The sequence below is a fragment of the Ovis aries genome, chromosome 2 (assembly GCF_016772045.2).
Source record: "Ovis aries strain OAR_USU_Benz2616 breed Rambouillet chromosome 2, ARS-UI_Ramb_v3.0, whole genome shotgun sequence".
NCBI classification, from domain to species: Eukaryota; Metazoa; Chordata; class Mammalia; order Artiodactyla; family Bovidae; genus Ovis; species Ovis aries.
In genome coordinates, this window is record NC_056055.1 from 234324875 (window position 1) to 234346956 (window position 22082).

Genomic DNA, 22082 nt, shown 5'->3' on the forward strand with positions numbered 1-22082 from the left:
TCCTTTTGATACTAACAGACTACTCTGAAGTGTATCCCTGTTTGTAGAAGAGGAAATCAAGACTCAGCGAGGTTAAACAATTTGTCTTCAGTTGCACAGCCTGTAGGTGGCAGAACCAAGATGCAAACCAGATCTGTCTCTAAAATCCATGCCGTTAGCCAGTTCTGCTATATTTTCATCCCTCTACCAAGGGTGGGTAGTTTCCTTTCTAATGCTGCGCTGTCTTACAAGGAATCCTGCTCACAGAGGGTGTCTGGTGGTTTTGCCAGGTAGCTGCAGGGCAGGTCTAAAGATATTAGGGCATAGACAGCCCACCACAGCATGTCCCAGAGGTGGACAACCCTGGTTTTGTAAACTTGTTTCCTCTGCCAGGGAGATTCCCTCAGCTCCATTTGCCCTCTCACGTTCCTCCTAGCCCTCAGCCTGGCAGAACTGCATCTCAGAAAATCCATGTGCCTATTTCTTCAGATTTTCCTAAAAGGCGCTTCCTTGTCTAGTTATGTGTATGTGGGACTCTGACCTCCAGAGTCAACCTCAATCTCAGTCACTTCCTGAGGCCTGATCACGTGAGGTATCTTTGGAGATGAGCAACCTCTGACGGGTGCTGGCATCATTTAGACACCGCCCGCCCCCCCTCCCTGGCCAACTGTCTCCTCTCTGGCTGTTCTCACACCAGTCACCAGGGGTTCAGCTGCTCAGGATGCCCTGTAGGTCCCTGAAAGCACCATGGTATTTAATGCCTCAGTCTTCCCACGTGCTCTTCCTTTCATCGCCTTCAGAACTCAGAATCATGCTAAATACGTACTTCCTCCAGGAAGCCTTCTCTGCTCTCCTTTCCAAGCGGAATCTCCTTTTCTGTGTTCTCAGTAGTGTGTGCTTGTCTCCTGTCATTAATATTTACCAAGTGATGCTGAGGGTATCTGTTTACCAACTCTCTCTTGCTAAACTGTATTCCACTAAACCTATTCTAGGGACCAGGTTTTGGCCAGCACCAAACACAGTGCTTGCTCTGTAGTTGATGCTCAGTGATTTTTGTCGAGTGAACAGATAGCTTGAAAGTATCTCTTCATTTGACTCTCTAAACCCTGAAGAGTAGTAGGTAGTAGAAAGTGATGCCATTCCTCTCTCTCAAGCACCCTCCCCTCACTGGTAGTCCAGGTAATTCCAAATTTTAGTCAAGTATTGCAGCTCAGAGAAAAAGGTATTTGAGCAAACCTCCAGCCTACATCTGGGATGCTTGCAGCTCCCATGTGTTTTGAGACAAGAATCCCAGCACTTCTGGACAGTGAACTTTTTCCTGCATCCAGGAAGACTTAGTATCAGTCGAGGTCCATTACTGGTCACAAGTTCTGGCAGTGGATGCAGCAAAGGAGGCGTTGTTGGTAAACCCTCAGCCAGCCCTCCTGCACAGGGGCCCTTAATCCTCTTGCTGCTAACAACCAGTTGTTTGGGGAACAGTGAATTGGTCTCTTCAGATTCTAAGGCGGCTGTCAAGGTTAGAGCACCAGACGGGAAAGAAGAGCTGGCCTAGAGTCTCTCCATTGAGCTGGGCCCTAATGTGGGGAGGCCCTAGGCCTGCCCCTCCTCTGCTCCGTAACAGAAAGGACTGATGAGGCCTTCCGGAGCCATGGCTGAGGTCCCATGGAACCAAGCTTTTGCTCCCTAGAAGCAGTGAGCCTTCTAGCAGTGGGGGGGTGGCGGCAGCCAGAAGGGCTCCAAGGGAAAATGGAGCCCCGGACTGCAGGGGAAATGAGGCCCAGAGAGGCTTCTGTGCATCCGTACTTCAAACCTGATACGCCCATCGGAGCTGTAGAGAAGAGGGATGCAGCCGCCTCTGGTGTGGTGTGGTGGGAAGTGCCCACCATCAGCCACCCCACTGACCTCACTATGATCGACAGCAGATAGTTGCTGAGCATCTACGGACACGTAGGTTATTGTGCTGGACAGTGTGGAAGGGAAAAGAAACATTGAACGTTACTAACGTTCAACTAAAGCACATCTCTTAAAAAAAAAAAAAAAACAACAACTTTGACTCAAAAAGCGTATAATCTGGCCAGATAGACAGGAAATAAACACACAAAAGCATAAAAAGTATTCCAGTCTAAGATACCACTGACTACAATGCACCATGTTTTTGCCTGAAAGAAAGGCACTACCAATTAAACCAGCATCATCAACTGTAATATGCAGCCTACTTCAAAAGATGTTAAAATGGTGGTAGGGGGATAAGAATTTTTAAGCATTGATGAACTACGTCTGCAAGATAGCACATGTTAAATCACAAATGAATCAAAGAAATCAGCAACAAAAGCAAGAGCATTCAGGACTTCCGAGGGAAAACCCGTAACAGGGTCAAGGCAAAGAGAGAGAACATGAGCTGAGCCTGGGCCAAAGAAGCTTATGCCTCACTGAGATCACTGAAGCAGAAGGAGGGCATTCCAGAAAATGGAAGCACTGAAGTTGAAGCCAGAAGGGCACAGTGGAGAGGAATGCTGTACAGACAGTGAGCAGAGCAGTTAGGGTGGATGAAGGTAAGGGCAGGCAGGCGGTGAGCAGAGGTTACACAGGAGGAAGGTCTGCAGTAAACCAGAGTGCTGATAAAACCAAAATGGCCTGTAGGGTTATCCCCAACTCATGCCTATTTGAGCTCTGAAGGGGAAGAATTCTGTGGCGCAAACAAGCTGGAGTTCCACCTTGCTGTCATTCATTCATACAGCCACACTGAGCATCTGTTAAATTCTAGGCAGTTTGAAGGAAACAAATCAATCCTAAATTCTGTCTATCAATCAAAGCAGATAAGTCATTCACTGAAATAACTATGAGTGTAGATATCATCATGACCCCCACTCTAAAGATGATGAGCCAGAGGTCCAGAGAGGTCCAGTGATTGCCCAGCCTCCCACTGCTGGTAAGTGGCAGGAGAAGGAGGTTGTGAGGATTTGATTTATGGTACTCTAGACGGTGTGAGACAGGGTACAAACTTCTGTACAGGGCACAGTGAACAGTAAAGATGGCTTGGATCAAAGAAATAATAAAAACTGAAAGGTTAGTTTATGTTGTAAGAAGATCTTGAACACCAGGGGCCTTAGACAACCACAGACAGAGGAGAGTCCCTGACGGCCCTTAATCAGGGATCAGGTCTGTGCCCTAGGAAGATTAATTTGTGGTCTATCCACAAGCCAGATTATAGAGAGAAGAATCAGAAAGACCAATTAGAAAGTTACTGCAATGCTTTAAATACAGGGAATTTGACGCAGCACAATGCTGGAGTTAAATCATGTTCTTTGCTTTTTATTAACCTTGAAAGTTTAAGGACGTACATTCCCCCTGCCCCAAAATATCCTGGAGTCTTTGATCTATGAACTTCTCTAAGCTTTCATGAGCTCTGTTTCCAGCCTCGGCATATGCTAGCATCATTTGTTCTGAAACAGTGGCCTTCCACAAGCAGCACAGGGTTGGGGAGAGCGGGACAGAGAGGAGGTCCAGGGATGGAGGGCTGGGAGGCCAACAGTTGCCTCTCCCAATCTTGGTGAACACATGTGTCCTGTGCCTAACTGTACTCTTTATGCACTATAGATCTAGAACCTTCTCTAAACTTCCTTTTTCCACATTATAAATCCTGAATTTTACACTCTTTCCCTATGATAGCCACCCCCCATCAGACTGTATGATCATCTAGCCCAAACCTCTTGTCTCACAGATAAAACCCTCAAGTCCTGGGAGAGAAAAGGACCTGTCTCGGGCCACACAGCCAGTGGGTGGCAGGACAAGCCTCTGACCTGTACCATCTCCAGCTCTCAGCTCAAACCAGCAGCCCCTAGATGGACTCTGTTCCCAGGATAGGAATTCATGGTTTGGGGATAAGGGAGAACAAGTTTCACTTGAGTCTTCAGGGATACTTCCCCTCATCTGCAGATCTTTTTGACGGCTAGAGCCTATCCAGGCACTTCACGGCCTCTGCAGTATCTCTTGGGTGTCTTAACAAGGATCATCTTAAAAATTCCTGATTACTAAGTTTGCCTGGTTAACAGTCTTTACCTGATTGTTAAGTTTTGAGCTGTTCAGGGTGAAATTAGGAGACAAGGCTCAGGTTGCAGTCAGGGGCAATTTATAATCACCAAATGCCTGCTGGCAGTTTCCAGTTGGATGTTCTACCATCACCTGAAGCCCCACACATTTCTCTCAAAACCTCATTACCGCCCATGTTTCTCTCTGCCACAGTTCACCGTCATCCAGGCTATAGCTGCGGGCCATCCATACTCCCTCCTCCTCTGCCTCCAACAGTAGGCCACGAGGAGCGTTTTGTGTCTCTTTAACACCTCTTGTTTCTGTCCTCTCCTTTCCATTCCTGCTGACATTCTGCTTGAAACTCCACATGGGCTTGTGATGAGATAGCTGGGAACCTATGTGTAATAGAGACAAAATTTAAGAAAGAAGGGACCTCCCCTGTGTGTGCAATCTGCTTCCTTTGCCCCTGTGTCACAGGATCCTTTTAAATATTAGCTCAGGACCCAGAATTGGCATTCCCCTCATTGGCTGGGAGCCTGTGGTGGTAAAAATCCACTTGTGAGCCTCCAGCCATGGTCCTCTGTGCATTTGCACAGCACAGCCTCTCTCTGCCGGCCCTCCAGCTATACGAGTCTCTGCCGAGGACAGCTTTTTTAGGCAGGACCAGACGAACTGAGCGGCCCTCATGCTAAAGCTGGCCTGGATGCCACTAGTCAGAGTGAGCAAGGTGAGAACGCCCAGTCTCTGAGCTGAATTTCCTGAACCCCTACGGTCCATAAGGCATGAGCTGGACACTGGAGGGATGATGAGAAAATACAGGAATCCTCACCTCCACAAGCCAGTCTGGCTAAAAATGGAAGAAAGGGCAAGCAGCAAATGGCAACCCCTGAACCCCAGTCCATGACAATACATTTATTTATTCAGCCCTCATCTACTATTAGGTGTCAAACGAGGTTCTAGATAAAGCCATATGTGATTGTTCCCAATCATCAGGCGTTCATGACCTGTAAGGGAAGACAACTAAGAAGCAGTTCTTATCCATTGCAATACACGTCATTATGGTAGAGGTAAGCCCAGGACACTCAGAACCTAAGCTAAGACTGAAATAACACTTTTAATGATATGATTGAAGATACAAATAAATGATTGACCGTGACCGTGTGCCAGGCACTGTGCTGTTCACATTATGTCATTTTTCTCTCATTTTATTTTCACAGTTTTTTGTGTTGTTTCCTTCTTTCTTTCTTTCATCCTTACAACTCTCTGGGCAAGAGCTATTTTTGTTTCTGGTTTTCAGACAAGACATCTGAGGCCTTGAGAGGTTAAACAGCTAGCCCAAGGTCCCCCACTTGTAACAAGAGGAAATTGTGGTCCAGCCCAGGCTGCCTCCCACCAGAGTCTGAGGACCCTCCCTCGAGAGGGCCTGGCCTGAGCAGAGCCAGGAGGGTGACTAACAGACATCCTTACAAAGCTAGGCTGGGTGACGGGCTGCACCTGTTGCAAACATGGAGCAAAGCAAGTGCAGGACATGGAGGAGAGAGAGAATGTAGCACCCTCCAGTGTCCAGGGTTTCTCTGAACAGCTGGAATGATCCAAGAAGGCTTCACAGAGGAGGTGAGCTTTGCATTGGGCTTTGAGGGCCAGCCAAGGGCCCAATGTTTCAGAATAGGAAGAAAGCAAGAAAACAGAGAAAGTCAGGCCCTAGCAATGGCCAGGCTAAACTCTCAGCAAAGGAGGAAAGAGATGAAAGCAAGAACATTGAGTTTGGGGAGCCTTCTTTATGTGGATGTGGGAGGGGGCACAGATGGGGGGACACAGCAGAAGACCAGGCCAAGCCATGCCACCTAACCTGGCCTCTCCCTCTTCAGCCTATGCTCAGCTGCAGCCGCACCAGCTCCTCCCCCAGCCATCCTCAAAGCATCTGCAGCCCCAGCTTGTAATGCAGCAGCAGCAGCCATCCCAGCAGCAGCAGCCACCCCAGCCATCACGGCCGGCGCTCCAAGCCCTGTCCCATCCCCAGCTGGCCTCGGTCCCTCCGAGCCTGGCCCTGCAACCCAGCCCAGAAGCCCATGCCATGCCACTAGGCCCAGTCCCATCCACCCTGCCTCTCCAGTGCCCCGCTACCAATCTGCACAAGCCTGGCAGCTCTCAGCAGTGTCCCCCTCCCGCACCAGACACTGGGGCTCACAACGGATATCCCGAGGGCCTGGCCCACACCCCTCAGCGCAGGTTCCAGCATGCCTCGGCTGTCATCTTACAACTACAGCCTGCTTCACCAGTGGTGAGTAAGCCTATCCCAAGGCCCAGGGAACAGAGAGGGAGGTCACCGCTCAGGCCATCCCACGGCCCCCTTTGGGATGTGTATCTGTGTGGGCTGAGCATCAAAGTCCTCGCTGAGCACTCCAGGAAAGAAAAGAGGCCTCTCCCTAACTTGGGGCTGGCTGAATCTTAATGTCCTTCTTCCCAAGCTCCACGAATATGGGGGACGCGTCCAGAAAGGTAGAGACAATTCATGAGCAAATCATATCTGTCCTGTCCTTCAACAGCCCCAGCAATGCACCCCAGATGACTGGAAGGAAGTGTTACCTGGGGAGAAGAGTGGGTCGGAGACTCGGTCTGGCCCATCACCACATCAGCAAGCCATCGTCACTGCCATGCCAGGTGGCCTGACCGTGCCCAAGAGCCCGAACATCCAGCAGTCCCCAGCTCACGGTATGAAGCATAGCGGGGCCCTTGGGGGAGGGGAGAGAGTCAGCCCACCTTGCCACCCCTTGGCACATTGCACTTGGGCCTCTAGAACGGGAAGGAAACTATAAACCCCAAGTGTCAAGAAAGAAGTCGGGTAGGTGGAATCAGAGAATGGATTGAGAAGACGAAGCAAGGATAAAGAAAGGGGACCCAGAAGGTATAAAAGGATAGAGAAAGAAAAGAACTGAAAGTTCTAGATGAGGCCAGCCTGTCACTGCTGTCAGATGTATCTACATAGCCATATGCCAGGTTGAGAGTTCACCCAGGGATCCAGTTGTCTCAATCCTCTGCTCCGCTTGGTATGAGAGAGTGTTCTTGAAGTTGTCGATATGACAAGGCGGCTGCATAGCGCACAGATGAGGGCAATGTCTAAGGGGAGCTAGCAGGGGATTCATGGAAAGCCTCATTGAGGGAACAGGCAGCTCTGCTCTGGGCTCCCCACTGAGCGCTCAGTGGCAGGCAGGCTTCTCTAAGACCTGGGTTTCAGGAGGCTCCACTGATCCCTCTACCCTGACAGGAGAACCACGGTGGTACCTTTGCCCCCACAGCAATCCCCTCACTTTCCTTTCCTTCTCTGCCAGTGTGTGCAGCCATCTTGGCCCAGATCTTGATGACATTCTGGGCCGTGGGCCACGTATAACTCAGGGAGGCAGTTCCATTGTTGAACCCAATGTGCTGGGAGTGGAGATGGAGAGAACCAAGAGAAAGGGGGGTTTGGAAATGGAAGAAAGAGAAATGAGAATAAAAGAGCTTTGGGGCAAAGTAGTTATAAATGTCCTATAAGGAATGGAAGAGGGATCAAGGAAAAGAAAAGCAAAGGAAAGCAGAGAACATTCGAAAAATTAAGAGAGGAGATCAGAGTTCTCTTGGCAAATTGCAATGAAAAGGGGTTCACCATTTTGTAAAGCAGCCCATTCCACTGTAGGATTGCTCTAATTATCAGAAAGTGGCTTTTCAAATTAAGCCAAAATGTATTGTCCTGAAACTCCACCACTGGCTGTGATTCTGTCTTGTGGATTGCAATGGAGTCCATCTCCTACAGTGTGTGTAGACAGTTATCATGTCTCTTTCTTCTCCCCATTTACCCCCCCCATTAAAAAAAAAAAGAGAGAGAGAAAGAGAGAAAAAAACATTTCCAGGCTAAATATTTGAGATTTATTTCATTTTTTTACCTATCACACATCAAGACCTCCCATTTCCACCATGCTGATCATTCTTGTCTAGCCACATTCCACGTTTCCACTAATTCTCTTAAAGTGTGATTCCCCCAAATGAAGCACATTAATTCCAAATATAAAAAGATGCTAGTGACCCAAGGTTGGTACCTAGACCTAGCTTTATAAGCCCTCCAAGAGGCAGAGCTCTCCATAGTATAGTAGAGAGGAACTAAAATTTATTGAACACCTACTATGTGCCAAGTTGTGTTTTCCTTTGCTCACTCATGATATCCTTGAGAGATCATTGCTATTGTCCCCATTATTTAGAGGAGGAAATGAAAGGCTCCAGGTCTCACAGGTAAGAAAGGGCAGCCCCATAATTCTGGCTTCAGGGTTAGTGCCCTTCCCTGCCTTCATCAGGACATTGCACCTATGACCCCATGTTAACTCCCCCAACCCAAGGGAATGATTTCCTTGGTTCACAGAGCACTGTGTCTTGTGAATCCCAGAGGGGTTGGGCTTGGTTTTGGTTTCTGTTTTTTGTGGTTTCTTTTTACGTGAACTGCTATCATTTCAGGTCCCCTCCATCTCAAACTTGTACAGTTTATATTGTGAGCCAAAATGTTATTAATTATGTCCATTCAATGGTGTCTTGTGAATTTAGCCCACAGTTCGAGGCACACCAGAAAATGTTAACAGTTAATAGCTGGCATTTAATGAGTCCTCTCTGCCAGCTTTACATGCATTTTCTCACTTAATCCTGCCAGTAACTCTCTGAAGCTGAAACCTTTATCATGCCCATTTTCAAGATAAGAAAACTGAGGCACAGAGAGACTAAGTGGTGGGCCAGGAATGTTTTATATCTGAATGTTGTCACTCATTCTACTAACGCCTCTGCTTAACTTTGCCATCTGTATGTTATATAGCATGTCTTTAACCAATCTGCTGATAGAAATGTTGAATAGGACCTGACTGGAGACACATGCCCTGTCTGCAGGTTGGTGATAATCAACAGTCTTTGTTCAGTTATTTGTTATCCAACAATCTCTGAATGAACTGACATTTGCCTTCCTTTCTTCATCTTCTCTATAAAACTCTAAAAATTTTTTTCTGAAATCTAGTCCAAATGATATACATATAACAAAGCACCCTGTTCCTAAGGTTCTATCTCATGAGAAAAGTAAGTTTTGCACAATGGAAACAACTGTCAAGCACCCACGATTTAAATATCCATTCTGTATTAAGTGTTTGAATGCCTGCTTTGTGCAAAGCACTGTGAAATGGGAGGTAATCCACAGAGAAAGAAGGTCTGTACCCTACCGTCAAGGAGCTTAAGGTCCTCTGGAAAAGATGAGAAATGCACAGGAAAAAAATACAATAAAAGATAAGATATGATAAATGTCATAGAAAGATTATGGGTAAGTGCTTTAAAAAGTAAGAGAGAAAAGTTACTGCTGAGTAGAGGTTATCTGGGTAGATTGCAGGGGGGGAAGTGGCATTATTCTAGAGCAAAGGTTGGCAAACTACATCCTAAGGGGCAAATTCATCATATGACCAGTATCCCTGCAGCCCACAAGCTAATAATGGTTTCTTACATTCACAAAACATTTTTAAGACTCAAAAGAATATTTTGTGATACATGAAAATTATATGACATCCAAATGTCTGTGTCCACAAATAAAGTTTTATTGGAACACAGCCACATACGTTCATGTTGTGTTGTCTGTGGTCACTTTCCTGATGCAACAGTAGAGTTGAATGGTTGCAATAGAGACCACATGACGTACAAAATCTAAAATATTGACTATCTGATCTCTTACTAAAAAAGTTTGCCAGCTACTTTTGAGTCTAGACGTTTAAGAGAGGTAGGACCTGGACATGTGGAGCTGGGCAGACGGCATTCCAGAAGGGACTAGTGAAGTGGATAAAGGTAGGGAGGGAGTAGTGTGGGCATGTTTATAGAACAAAATATAAGCGTAAGAAATGTAGGGACAGAAAAGGGAAGGAAATGTGAATATTAAAGAAGGCATTGAAAAATGGGCGGAGGGAGAGGGAAAGAAAAAGAGAGCAAAGTAAACCATCAGGGAATATAAAATAAATGTAAAATGTGGAAACAAAAAGAGATGAGGCCTGCGGGGAAAGGGATGGGGAGATGAATGAATGCTAAGAAAGGTAATGTTGGAAATAGAAGTCAAGCATGGAGAGAGAAATTCGGATCATCTATTCAGCATGAAGCTGGGCGTGGGGGGTGGGGGCTTGTGAAGGTCTCACAAGCTCTAGCACGTCTACTGAATGAAGGTGCTTTCCCAGTTCAGTTTAAACCAGCGTGGTTTAGGAAAAGAAGTAACATTTACTGGGCTCCAACTGTGTGCCAGGCACTGCCGGCAATTTGTGTAAATGCCCTCAGTTAACCTGCATAGTAAGCCTAAAGAGGAGGCATTATCCCCGTTTATGGATGTGTAACTGGGGCACTTTGGTCATTAGTTAACCTCTCTGATACTTAGTTCCCAGTGGGGAGGATAATGACTACTTGTGGGGTTATTGTGAACTCTTTTAAGTGAGAGGAGCGCGCGAGCATGTAGGGCTTGACACAAATTAAGCACTCAATTAGTGCTAGTCGTTATTCTTCCTGCCTCCTACTTGGCCAGGCGGGAGTCACAGTCCATCACCGCACTGGGGACTTCTGACGGGGCGAGGGCGGAAGCCCGCGCGGCACGGCGCGGCGCCTACCTCCCTAAACCTCAACCTGACGTCTCTAACCGGCCACCGGCCTCGCGGCGCCTTCCCGAGGGCGCCGCGGGGGCGGGGCCGGCGCGGCCGCACAAAGGAAGCGCGCGGCCCAGCTTCCGTGCCGGCGCCCCGCCTCCCGGAGGCCCCGCCCCGCGCGCCCCGGCCCCGCCCCCGCCCCTCGCCCCGCCCCCGGCGGAGGCGGCCGCGGGAGCCCTGCCGGGACGCGCCGCATTGTCTCCGCGGCGGCTGCAGTCCTACAGCGCCCGCCGCGCGCGCGCGCAATCCGCCACCGCCCGCACCCCCACCCCGGCCTCGCGCCCCTGCCGCCCTTTGTGGACGCCGGCTCGGCCGGTGCGGTCGGATGCGCCGCGGCAGCCCCGGGCCCCGGCTCGGAGGCTCCCGGCGGAGAGGAGGCGGCCCGCCCGGGCCCGGGACCCCGCGCGAGGCGGCGCCCGGCCGAGGGGTTGAGTAGGCCCCGCCCGGCCAGGCCCAGCCGGGCCCTGGACAGGTCAGTGCCCGTGGCGGGGGAGGGGTTCTCGCCCGTAGGGGTCCCGCGGCCTGCGCTCGTCTCACCGGACAACGGCCACCGCCCTCCGGTGCCACTCCCGGCCCAGGCCTACTCGGCTGCCAGGCCGTGCCAGCCCGCGACTCTCGCCCTCCCGGCGCCGGGGAGGTGTCCTGCGCCTCCCCCGCCTCGTCGGGGACCCTGCCTGCCCCTCACTCCCCCGGCAGCCGTTGCGTCACCCTCGGCGTGCCCAACTCTTCCGTTGTGTCCCCGCACGCCCCCACCCCCGCTTCGGTTCTCCGGGGACGGCGCTTTCCCGGGATGGACGGTCCGCTTAGGGACAAGGCTGCTGGCATCCGCTCTACTTTCTGGGTAGGCGACTGCCTATCTTGGAGGGCCTGCGACTTAGCTGGAGAGTTTTGTTTTTAATCTAGTCTCACGAGGCTTTTAATTGGATGGAAAGGGACAAGCTGTTCTGCGTCCGTCCTCTCTTCCATTTTTAGAAGAGCGTTTTCTCTCCTTCCTATGCCAAATGAAGGCATATTGTATTGTGTGGGCTCTTTACATTAAAAATCGAGACCTGTGAGATAACGTAGTTAAATTGAAGTCCACAGGGAGGGAAATAATCTGCCCAAGGTCAGGTTGCCAGCTAACTGTGACCCTGCAGTGATGAGAACTAGTCGGCGACTGCTATATTGCTGGATACCAGTTTGTGCCAGTGATAGCTCCACCGTCACAGTCTTCACCCTCCCTCCCCCAAGGCCGCTTTTGAGACCTGAACAGATTTCACTGACACAGTTTCAGTTCTAATCAACTTTCCTTTCCTTCCTGCTCCATACCTAGAATGTTGACCTTGTTCCCTTACTGTCTACAGAGACACAGTTTTCTATTGCTTTTCCTGCTTAACAAATCAGTGACAGCTCTCCCCCTTAGATCTCCCATCCCAGATCTTTAATCCCCTCCCATTAGCATATTGGACCCAGAGGATCCCTTGTTGTGAAATAAGCTACCGACCTAAATCCACCATATGTCCCCAATTTTTCTAGGACAACCCCAATTTAAAAGATTCCATCCCATTGTCTTTATCAGCCAAGTGCCTCAATTTTTGGTTTAGAAAATAGTGTCATTTTAACTGTATCAGGCCCTGCTGTCCTGGCCTTTTCCAGCCATTTGACTCTGGGGCATAGCTGGGTAATCCAATTACTATTCACCTGGGATTTTTTTTTTATTCCTTACCCCCACCCCCAGTTAACCCAGACATTGGAACTGCTAGGATTTCTAGATGAGTCTGAAAATTGGAGACTAATGAGGCAGGGAAATTCCTTCTTGCTCCTATCTTTCCGCCCCTGCCTGCCGCGCCCCCCCCTGCCCCTACCCCCCAGCTTTTATTCTGTGTACAGGGCTTCAGACCTGTGGCAGTGTCTGTTGATTTAGGGCTTAAGTTGAGGTCACATGGGATGTAGGGCTTCATATCATTTTGACTCTAGAAGAGAAAGAAACTTACTGTGTTGGTTACAGGGCAAGAGGTTCTGTCTCGTATCTTAAGATACCTGCACAGCTAAGTAGTTTTGGTTCCTCTCAGATTTCACACACCTTGTTTGCCCTCCTGACCCATGCGAAGCATTGTCCTAGGCACTGTGGAGAATATACAAGTGGTTTTCCCCGCTTCGCCCTCAACATCTGGATCTCTGTGTGGCAATAACCACACTTTTGAATCAGCTGATGCCTGTGTGTCTCCCACTGTTTCTGTCCCTCAGTTCCAGTCCCTGCCAGACGGGAACCAGAGCTTCTGGCTCGGCTCCTTTACAAGGGCTGGCTTCTTTCACAGAAGGCCCAGCAGATGGGCAGTGGTGCTCGTGCGGCACCTGCCCTTTCCAGGCACTCACCATGGGAGCTCTGCCCCTCAGCCCACCCAGGATCTGTCTCCAGGCTTGTCCATACACATTGGGAAGAAGAGGTGCCTTTTTTTTCCTCTCCAGCGTTAATCTCAAGTCCACTTTCTGTTGTTCTTGAGCTGCTTTTTCAGTTGTCGAACTGCATTTTTGTGAGCCGTAGCTCCTGTTTTCATCACCTTCCCTGCCCCCCGCCCTAGCCCCTGCCGCCTTTTTAAGCTGTTGTTGTATTGCTAGCTGGCACATAGATACTTAATGAATATTCGTATTTTTCATGGCCTCCTAGCCCCGTCCACTTATCTGCCAGGTCCTGGCTTAATTTCTAACTTGCCTTTGTCAGGTGTACTCAAGATATTATTTCCACTGCCCTCAAAGTGAGGAGGAATCTCCAGCTCTTCTTTTTTCTGTGCCAGTAATGATTCTCCTGGCTGTGGGCCTCTTCAGCCCTGGTTGCTCTGCATTGCAGTGGAGGAGAACCTCTTAGGAAGGTGTCTCATGCTTCTCCAGACATCCCTCCTCTGATACTGACTTTCTAGTCTAAACTGGTGACCTTGAAACTTCTCTGCTTGCCCCAGAGGCCCCTTCCCCCATCTCTGACCCTGTGTCTGTGCCTTGCTCTGGCTCAGCCCCAGAATCCACTCTTTTCAAACCACATCCTTTTTCCTGCCTTACTCATTTCCTGTCTCAGATACTTTGGATCCCTTGGATCTTTCAGTGGGAGAGAGAATAAGGGGAATAAATAGATAGATGATTTTATGAAACTGTTCATGCCTCTGGTCTTGCATGCTCTTACTTTGGTGTCCTCTCTGTAGGTTTTCTTGTTTTAGGGGAAAGAAAACAATTACTATCTCAGATTTAAGAACCTTTCCCTGAGTTTGTGAATGTCTTTTTGTCTCTTTTTTCCTGTTGTGATTAAGTGTCTGTCCTCCTCTGGGCTGTGGGCCTCTCTCTAGGCATTCAGTAACTTATTTGCTGAATAAAGTTCACCCCTTTCCTGTCAAAGTCCTTCCCTTTCAGCTCACATTGATAGGTAGGTAAGCCAACATAAAGTTTAAATTGAAAAACTAGGGAATAGGATGGTGGTTCCAGTTCTAATAAGGCTGCTCCATGGAAGTGTGACATTCAGCAAGAGTTTTTACCTCCTCTTGGTTAGTCCCAGATTATATTATTAAAGTTCTTCCAGGCAGTGCCATTTACTCTCCAGACAGATTTGATTCCTTCCTGGAAAAGATTCTCCTCTGAAAAGCTGTGTCACATCTACTAGAAATAAGAATAAGGAAGCAAGACACCTTCAGAAAAACATAGTTTCTCTTTTATTCCCTTTCTTTGGTGCCAATTTTTGCAACTGGAAGATGAAGATGATGATTTTCTGTGGTCAGGAGGAATCTCACAAAAGTGGTTGTAGAGATGGCTTGGGTGTTTTCCACTCCTGGAGAAAGAGTGAGGACTAGCTGCCTTACGCAATCTGCTCCCCCGAGGGCTTTTGCCAGTAACAGAAATGACTCTCTGCAGTGACTTACTAGCACCTTATGTGATGGAAATCAAAGCTGGGACTAACCCCTCAAGGTAGAGTGATGAACATATACAGATTTATGTTTTCAGTGTTTTTATGGCCTGCTTTAAACTGCAGTGTGAGTCACCAGTTTAAAAGACTCCATTTGAATATGTGTTCTGTTAAAGATGTTTCAAGTGGGCCTGTTTAAGATAACTTGAAGTACTTATCCACAGTTCAAATAGATGCACATTTCATTTTAAGCATTGACTTATTTAAAAATTTCAGCTTGAATTTAGTTACATCAGAACACAGATATACTTGTTTTAAAAAAAAAAAACTCAGAGACAAAACATCTTTAATTGAACTTTATGACATTTTGGCAATTGTTAGGAAAAGAATTAGCCATTTATTTATCCAAGACAACAGTCTTACAGACTCAGGGCTTTTCCCCCCATTAGTTACAAAAGTAGAATATAATTGACATAAATAAAAAAATGTTTTTTTAATAGTTAATCCGGTTATATAATTAAGAATGATTAGTTTTTGACAATATATACTAAAAAAATAGCATATGATTTAAATAGTAAATTGTTACCGTGTGATTCATCGTAAAATCATCTAGGCCAGCATACTTAATGGTTTTTTCTTTTTCCTTCCCCTTCCAAATTATTTATAGTTAGTGAAAAGGGATGTGTTTTCCTATACTTTAAATTTCCAAATGATTTTTTTTTTTTAGTTCAATCCAAAAGAAAACATTCTTTCTACATCTGCCAAAGAAGTGATTGCTGTTAAACAGGGATTGCCAGTATTCTAAGATAAATCCAGATGTTGAAGAGAGTCCCAGTCTGCCATTGGGCTTTCTTTAAAGCAGAAAACCTGTGTCTTGGATGATTTTCTTCTTAGCAGTGAAATTTGTCATAGCTTCTCTTAAGAAAAGATGGCTTTTAGATGCCATGTCATAACTGACTCTTCTCCAGTAGATTAGGAAGAGCAGGCCTGATGCTGAATATTGGAACTGTTGGCAAGAAAATGAGAGTTCATGACTGCTAGGAGTTATTTTTAAAGCCCTAGTTGCATGGCTATTATGTCTCAAATACTGTATAATTATCCCTAGTTACTGATATCTTTAGCATATTTGAAACCGTCCATATGTGGCCTAAATCCACACTGCCATATTAAGACATTTTTAAACAGCCCAAGCAAATGGCACTGTAAATTAAAATTAATGTGAGCCAAATACTACTTTTTAAAAATATCAATTAAGTCCACATTTCTAGGCCTCCAGTATTAATCTCTTCTGTCAGCTGATTGGTAGCAAAGTAGGGTGATTGAAAACTTAAGACAGTGGTTATTAAAGGGAGAGGGCAGTGTTTTCTAAGAACAGAAATGATCAAGAAGATTGATTTGCAAGATAAAAATAATCTATCCCATTATATAGATAAGGACAACCAAGGCTGGCTTTGTCTAGTGCGTTCTCTCTCTCTCACTCTCACCCATTTCTCTAAGAATATTGTTGCTTCTGCAGTTGGTAAACAAGAGAGTCATATCCAGCAAGGCGGCCTTTCCTTGTTATCAGCCTGAAAATAGAGAATTTTCTAAACATTTGTGGTTTTTTTAACTGTTGCAGATCCATCTTCCATGATTTTATCTTCAGCTTTTTAAAGTAATTTCTTTTCACAGGCTAAACCACCTCCTGGCATTATAAGAACCACTGGGAAAAAGTGGTTCTTTTTTGGCTCCTAAATTCTTTGCTTGTTTCTCTTTATGAAATAAATGCATAGGAAGGGAATCTGGCACTTCTCATGTCCTTTGGATTAATGACTGTTGAAGATGAATTGAGATGTGTGATCTGCCCTCAACGGCAGGTATATTTCCCTTGTGTTGCAGTTCATTGTCAAAGTGGAAGTATGATTTCTTCCTGAAGCCTGAACTCAGGAGTGCCAGGACAGGATGCTGAGTAGGCCAGGGCATCTGAGGAACATGAGTGATACCTGAGTTTGGGCCAGTGAAAGAATAGCTGTGCTCTGCAGCCGCAAGAGGCCAGGCCCAGTGCACTGAGCCTGGGGCAGTTTCCTGGTCTCTTGAGTCTCAGTGATGGGAGCTCTCCAATGGCAAGTCAGGCCTCTTGCACTGCATTGTAACTGCAGTATCACATTTAACCCTTGCCACCGCCATATGAGACAAAGATGAGCATCCCATTTTACAGATGAAGAAACTGAGGCCTTCAATAACTTGCCTGGGATAATCTAAGATTTAAGCTTAGGGTCTTTCTGATTCCAAGTCTTAACTGCCGTGTAACACAGCTTCTAGATGTAATCAGTGCCAAGCATTTTTCATGTATAAACTCTGCTATTCACTGTCAACCTGCAAGACAGGCAGCATGATGGTCATTTATATAGTTGGAGACACAGACACAGAGCAGGTACCAAGTTCTTGAAGCTGCCCAGGTGATCAAAGATGGAACCAGAGTGTGAACCCAGTCTGCCCAGAGCCAGTGCCCTTCCCACTCTGCCATGTTTCCTGTCGTCTGCAGTGATTCTGGCCTCTGGACAGAGGGCCTCTCATGTCCGTTCCATACCTTTTGCCTTGTGAAATCGCAGCATCTGCTAGAGAGCTGTGACATCAGGGTATCTGGGAGCCCTCCCTGGGCGCTGGAGACCGGAGGACTGGCTCCAGTAAGTGGAGCTCTTGTTGAGAACTCTCCCTGGCTCCCTGCAGCTGGAGGTAGTCATCGCATGGTGCTCCTTGGCCTGAGCCAGGCAGCAGTGCTGCAGCTGTGTGGAAATCCCCCCTGAGTCCCGGCCCGAACCGTGCGGGGGCTGCTGGCGGTTCACTCCATTGATTCCTTCCTCCAGAGCTGGGGGTGGCCGCTTGGAAAACATTCAGCTGTTTACAATTCAGCTTATGTCCACTGTGGCTGGGGCCTGTGGGTGAGTCAGAAGGGCTGTGCGCTCCGCCTGTGTCCAAAGAGACAGGCTGACAGTCAGCTGTATGGTAATGGCCGCAAGGGAGGAGGAGGATCCCTCCTACCAGACTTGATGCTTAAGATCCAGGAAGCCTGTCTGCTCTCGAATCCTCTTAACCCAGACTTAACAAGGTCACTCCGCAGTGACACGGAGGCCCGTCTGAGGCCACCTGGCCCAGCTTCCCTGGCATTGTGCCAGCCAGCTCTCTGCAGACACAAGTCAGCAGAGCGGGCCAAAAGTATCTTCCTGTGACAGTCCTTTCTTCCCTTCTCAGGAGAGGCTCCCAAGAGCAAAGGTGCTCTGAGGGCAGGATGGTGACAGCACCTGTGAGAAAAGGCTACAGCCTTTTGTGTGTCTGACATCTCGGTCCTTAGCAGAATTGCACAAGCTACAAACATTTGGTCTTGGTGCCTCCTACCCTCTGGGTTCTCAGGGGAACCCAGGGTGGGAAGCAAAGTACAATTTTCCCACCTCTAAGAGCTCCTTTTATGCATGGTTTAGTGGGTGGTGGTGTTTATTTGCTAAATCACATCTGACTTTTTGCAACCCCAAGGACTGCAGCCCACCAGGCTCCTCTGTCCATGGGATTTCCTAGGCAAGAATACTGAAGCAGGATGCCATTTTCTCCAGGGGATCTTCCCAACCCAGGGTTCAAACTGGGTCTCCTGCATTGGCAGGTGGTTTTCTTTGCCCCTGAGCCACCAGGGAAAGCCCGTTTTAGAACATAGTCTCTTCATTTAGGTGGCACACACTCTTGCCTTCATTCGGAAATGTAGACTTAATTACGCACCCTTTTCCTCCTGTGGAAAATTAAGATGTTAGACCCAGGACCCTCCTAACCCCAGTCCACAGAGGACTAGTGCCCCTGATCCAAAATATCCACTCTTCATCGTGCCTCACCCCAGACCTTCTGTCCCTAAATGGGGAGGAAAGCACTCTGCTTCTCTAAATGATTCACAGCCAGGTGTGAATGACTGCAAGTGTATATTTGCATTTTAAAGCAGGTTGTTAACCAAATGAGTCTCTTTAGTTGACTACTCTGTCAGGGTCCCAGGATGGAGCCACGATTCCTCTTTCCCTCTCTCTTCCCCCTCCCCCCTCTCTCCCCACCAGCAGATTGGTACTTAACGAGATTTTGTACCTCCCTCACTTGCTGGGCGGCACTAATGTCTTTAGGGGCCCAGCTATAATGAGATTGTAAAGGGTGGCCACAGCCTTTGCTGAGGGCTCACTGGGCCCTCAGCTTGCCACCCCATGTTAGCACCAGGTGTGCCTGGTCTGCATCAGCTGCTCTCCGCCTGGGATGTGGCTTCCCTGGGTGTCCCTTTGCAGGCGCTCTGCTCAGGATCTCCGTAGAGCAGGCAGTTGTCGAGCCCTGCTGTCACCCCTCCTGCCCATGGGACTGGCCTGCCAAGCTGAGGCCCAGTGAGCAGGACTTCACAGCCAGCGGCCTGGAGAGAACGCTCTGTGTTGTGTAAGCGACCTTGTTTTGCCATTTGTCGAGAGGAATTTGCTGCAGGAAATGATCCGTGTTACACCTCCTCTGCCTCCTTGAATCCTCTATTAACTTCATTAGCTTTGTCTTACTCGTGCTGCTGCCAGGCACGGGTAGTTAGAAGTCTTGGAAATTAAAATACTTCTTTCTCCTCATGTCTGTAGAAAGTGGAAATGGCCACTGGCCAAGCTGAGGGGTACAGGGAGAGGCCCTGCTTGCTTTTCATCTTCTCTGAAGTCAGGTCTTCAAGGCTGCTTATTTTTGGGACAAATAGAAGGACTTGGTCAGGTCATCTGAAACACCCACAATAAATGTTAGTACTGAACCGTATTTTAGCATAACTGATTATTTTTGCCACATCTGTGCTTATAAAGAGCACCATCTGCTGCTGCTGCTGCTGCTAAGTTGCTTCAGTCATGTCCGACTCTGTGCGACCCCATAGACGGCAGCCCACCAGGCTCCCTCGTCCCTGGGATTCTCCAGGCAAGAACACTGGAGTGGGTTGCCATTTCCTTCTCCAATGCATGAAAGTGAAAAGTGAAAGTGAAGTCGCTCAGTCGTGTCTGACTCTTCGCGACCCCATGGACTGCAGCCTACCAGGTTCCTCCGTCCATGGGATTTTCCAGGCAAGAGTACTATAATGGGGTGCCATTCCCTTCTCCAAAAGAGCACCATAGCTGGTTCCAAAGTGGCCCAGATGGAACCGAGCTAGGGCCAGCCCGACCTCTGTCTTCGGGGGCAGGAGAGCTCAGCCTCTCTGGACACCTACCTCCTGGCCCTGGGGGCAAGGCTGTTTCGTTAGGCGCCTCTGGCCTCTGCTTCTGGAGGTCATCATGCCTTTGCAAATGCTTGGAGCCAGCATCAGTGTTTCAAAGCGGGTCAGGGAACCCAGAGCTGCAGTCTTTGGAGCTGATTTAATGCTAAATTTCCCATCCATTGAGGAAATCCCCACTCTAACAAGAAGAAATGGGCTGAGAAGTAGCTCTTATTCTTCTTCAGAGCCAGGTAGCCAGAAATGCCATTCTTGTAGGCAGGCACCAGCCCAGCTGCTCTGTCTCAGTCATTACCGCCTCAGAAAGTAACTTGCCAATCTCAACTGGTGGTTGCTGTTGGAAGACTAGGGAGAACAGTACTGTGGTCAGCCGTGAAGATGGAGGCCACAGTTTCCACACGCTGTGGTTCAGCGTGTCTGAAGATACAGACAAGACCGGGACAGCCCTGCCTAAATAGGGCCCCTGCTTTGCCTAGCATAGAAGACTGGCCCTGAGCAGATAATTTCACAAATGGGGCCCAGGGAGTGGGGAGGGGATTCGCCCTTCCTGTTTTAATCCAGTCCCTATAAGGACTGTTTCTGCCAGAGCCTGAGAGCAGATTGAGACACAGCCTACAGGTTGAGGCCTGTGTTATGTAACGACGCCCCCAGAACACATTGCTTTGTTCATTCTCATCGGAATACTTGGCCCTTTGTGGTCAGCTTCAATCAAATGCTAGATTCTACCTCTCCCTTCCCCACCCCCACTGGAGCTTGGTTTTATTTCCTTCCTGCAGCTTCTCCTTCTCAGGGTGTCCTGGCCTCTGCCTTGCAGATCCAGGTACCTCACTCTGTATACAGGCATTTGAGACCTGTGGGAATCCCAGCAGCACTTACAGCCTCGGGACCGGTCAAGGGAACTGAGTAAGGAAGAATTCCAAAGATAGAGGACTTCTTTGTCTCTCTCTCATCTGGCCTCGGGGCCAGCAGGGCAGGTTGTTGCACGTTTAAGCTGCTTTCCCTTAAGCAGGCCGCAGAGCAGTCTGGGAGAGCGGGAAGCAGATTAAATTAATCTCAGTGTGCTGAGCTTGGCGGGGGGTGAGATCGTGTATGGTCATTCTAGAAATAGCCCAAACTCCTTTGTTACTAGAGCAGATGATGAGGGTTTGCCTGCAAGATGACTGCAAAACAGAATCGTTGCAAACCTCTGTACAAGTTGTAAAGCACTCTCCTGCCCAGCCCTGGGACTCTGTCTGTCCTGCAACCAGGCAAAGTTATAACGGAGAGTGATCGTTCTAAGGATGTAGTGAAAGGTCTTACTGGTTTGTTCTCTTGCTTAATAAGATCCCTTTTTTTTAGAACTTAAATTCAAAATGTCTTTTTCCTCCCAGAGTTAAGCATTGGCCCTGTAGCCCCTGGGCTGGTGAATGTCTCTGTTGGCTACTGTATTTGGCATGAGGAAAGAATCTGCCCTCAGGAACCACCACCTCTTTGCAGTGTACATTAATCAGTAGGGTAGAGGGGCCAAGAAGAAGAGTCCAGCAAGGTTGGAGAAATCTCAGGGAGATAGGTATCAGCACCCATTTGGTGATAAATATCAGTGAAAAGAGGCAGAAGGGTATGATCCCAGAATGTAGAGGAAAATGGATCAATTCCATAGACATGCTGTGAAGTGAAGTTGCTCAGTCGTGTCTAACTCTTTGCCCACCTGGCTCCTCCATCCATGGGATTTTCCAGGCAAGAGTACTGGAGTGAGTTGCCACTTCCTTCTCCAGGGGATCTTCCTGACCTAGGGATTGAACCCAGGTCTCCCGCATTGCAGGCAGACGCTTTACCATCTGAGCCACCAGGGAAGCCCCAGAAGTGCTGTGAACTATAACAAGGGAGCCACTCGTTGCTCATCCATGCTCTCCAAAACAAAATTCTTACAAACTGGATCTCCTAGATCAATACTTGATATGATACATTAGGGTTAACTATCAGACCTTAAAAGATGCTGACAAAGATGACAGAGGGTGATGAACTTGCAGCCTTTTAGATAAGCAGTTGAAGGAGCAGAGGGAGTGTGGCCTGGAGGAGAAAATACGTGCTGGGGTCATGAGTGCCATCCTTCATGACACCAAGGGCGTTTCTTGAGTGTTTCCCAGTGTGCTCACACCGCACTGCTGTTCATCATCTCACTTAGCCCTCATAGCAGGGCGATAGAGTGTCGTCTTATCATCTGTATTTTCCAGCTGGAGAAACCGAGGCTCAGAGACAGATAAGGACATGCCGCTAATCCTTAAGTGATAGAGACCAGTCTCTGCGCCAAGTCTAAGGCTGTGTGTTTACCCAT

At 48.2% G+C, this 22082-nt stretch overlaps 1 protein-coding gene across 4 annotated transcripts in view; it reads left to right on the forward strand.

Annotated features, from left to right (window-relative positions):
- Nucleotides 1-22082, forward strand: part of PHC2 (polyhomeotic homolog 2) — a 120522-nt gene that overhangs the window by 86148 nt on the left and 12292 nt on the right. For 3 of the 4 annotated variants that reach the window (XM_042244411.2, XM_012148937.5, XM_060411367.1), the window contains 2 exons: nucleotides 5877-6289; nucleotides 6555-6720. In XM_042244411.2, coding sequence (XP_042100345.1) covers nucleotides 5877-6289; nucleotides 6555-6720 — 579 coding nt within the window. Of the gene's footprint in view, nucleotides 1-5876; nucleotides 6290-6554; nucleotides 6721-10871; nucleotides 11152-22082 lie in introns of those variants that run through there. The other variant, XM_015093607.3, reaches the window with a different exon arrangement.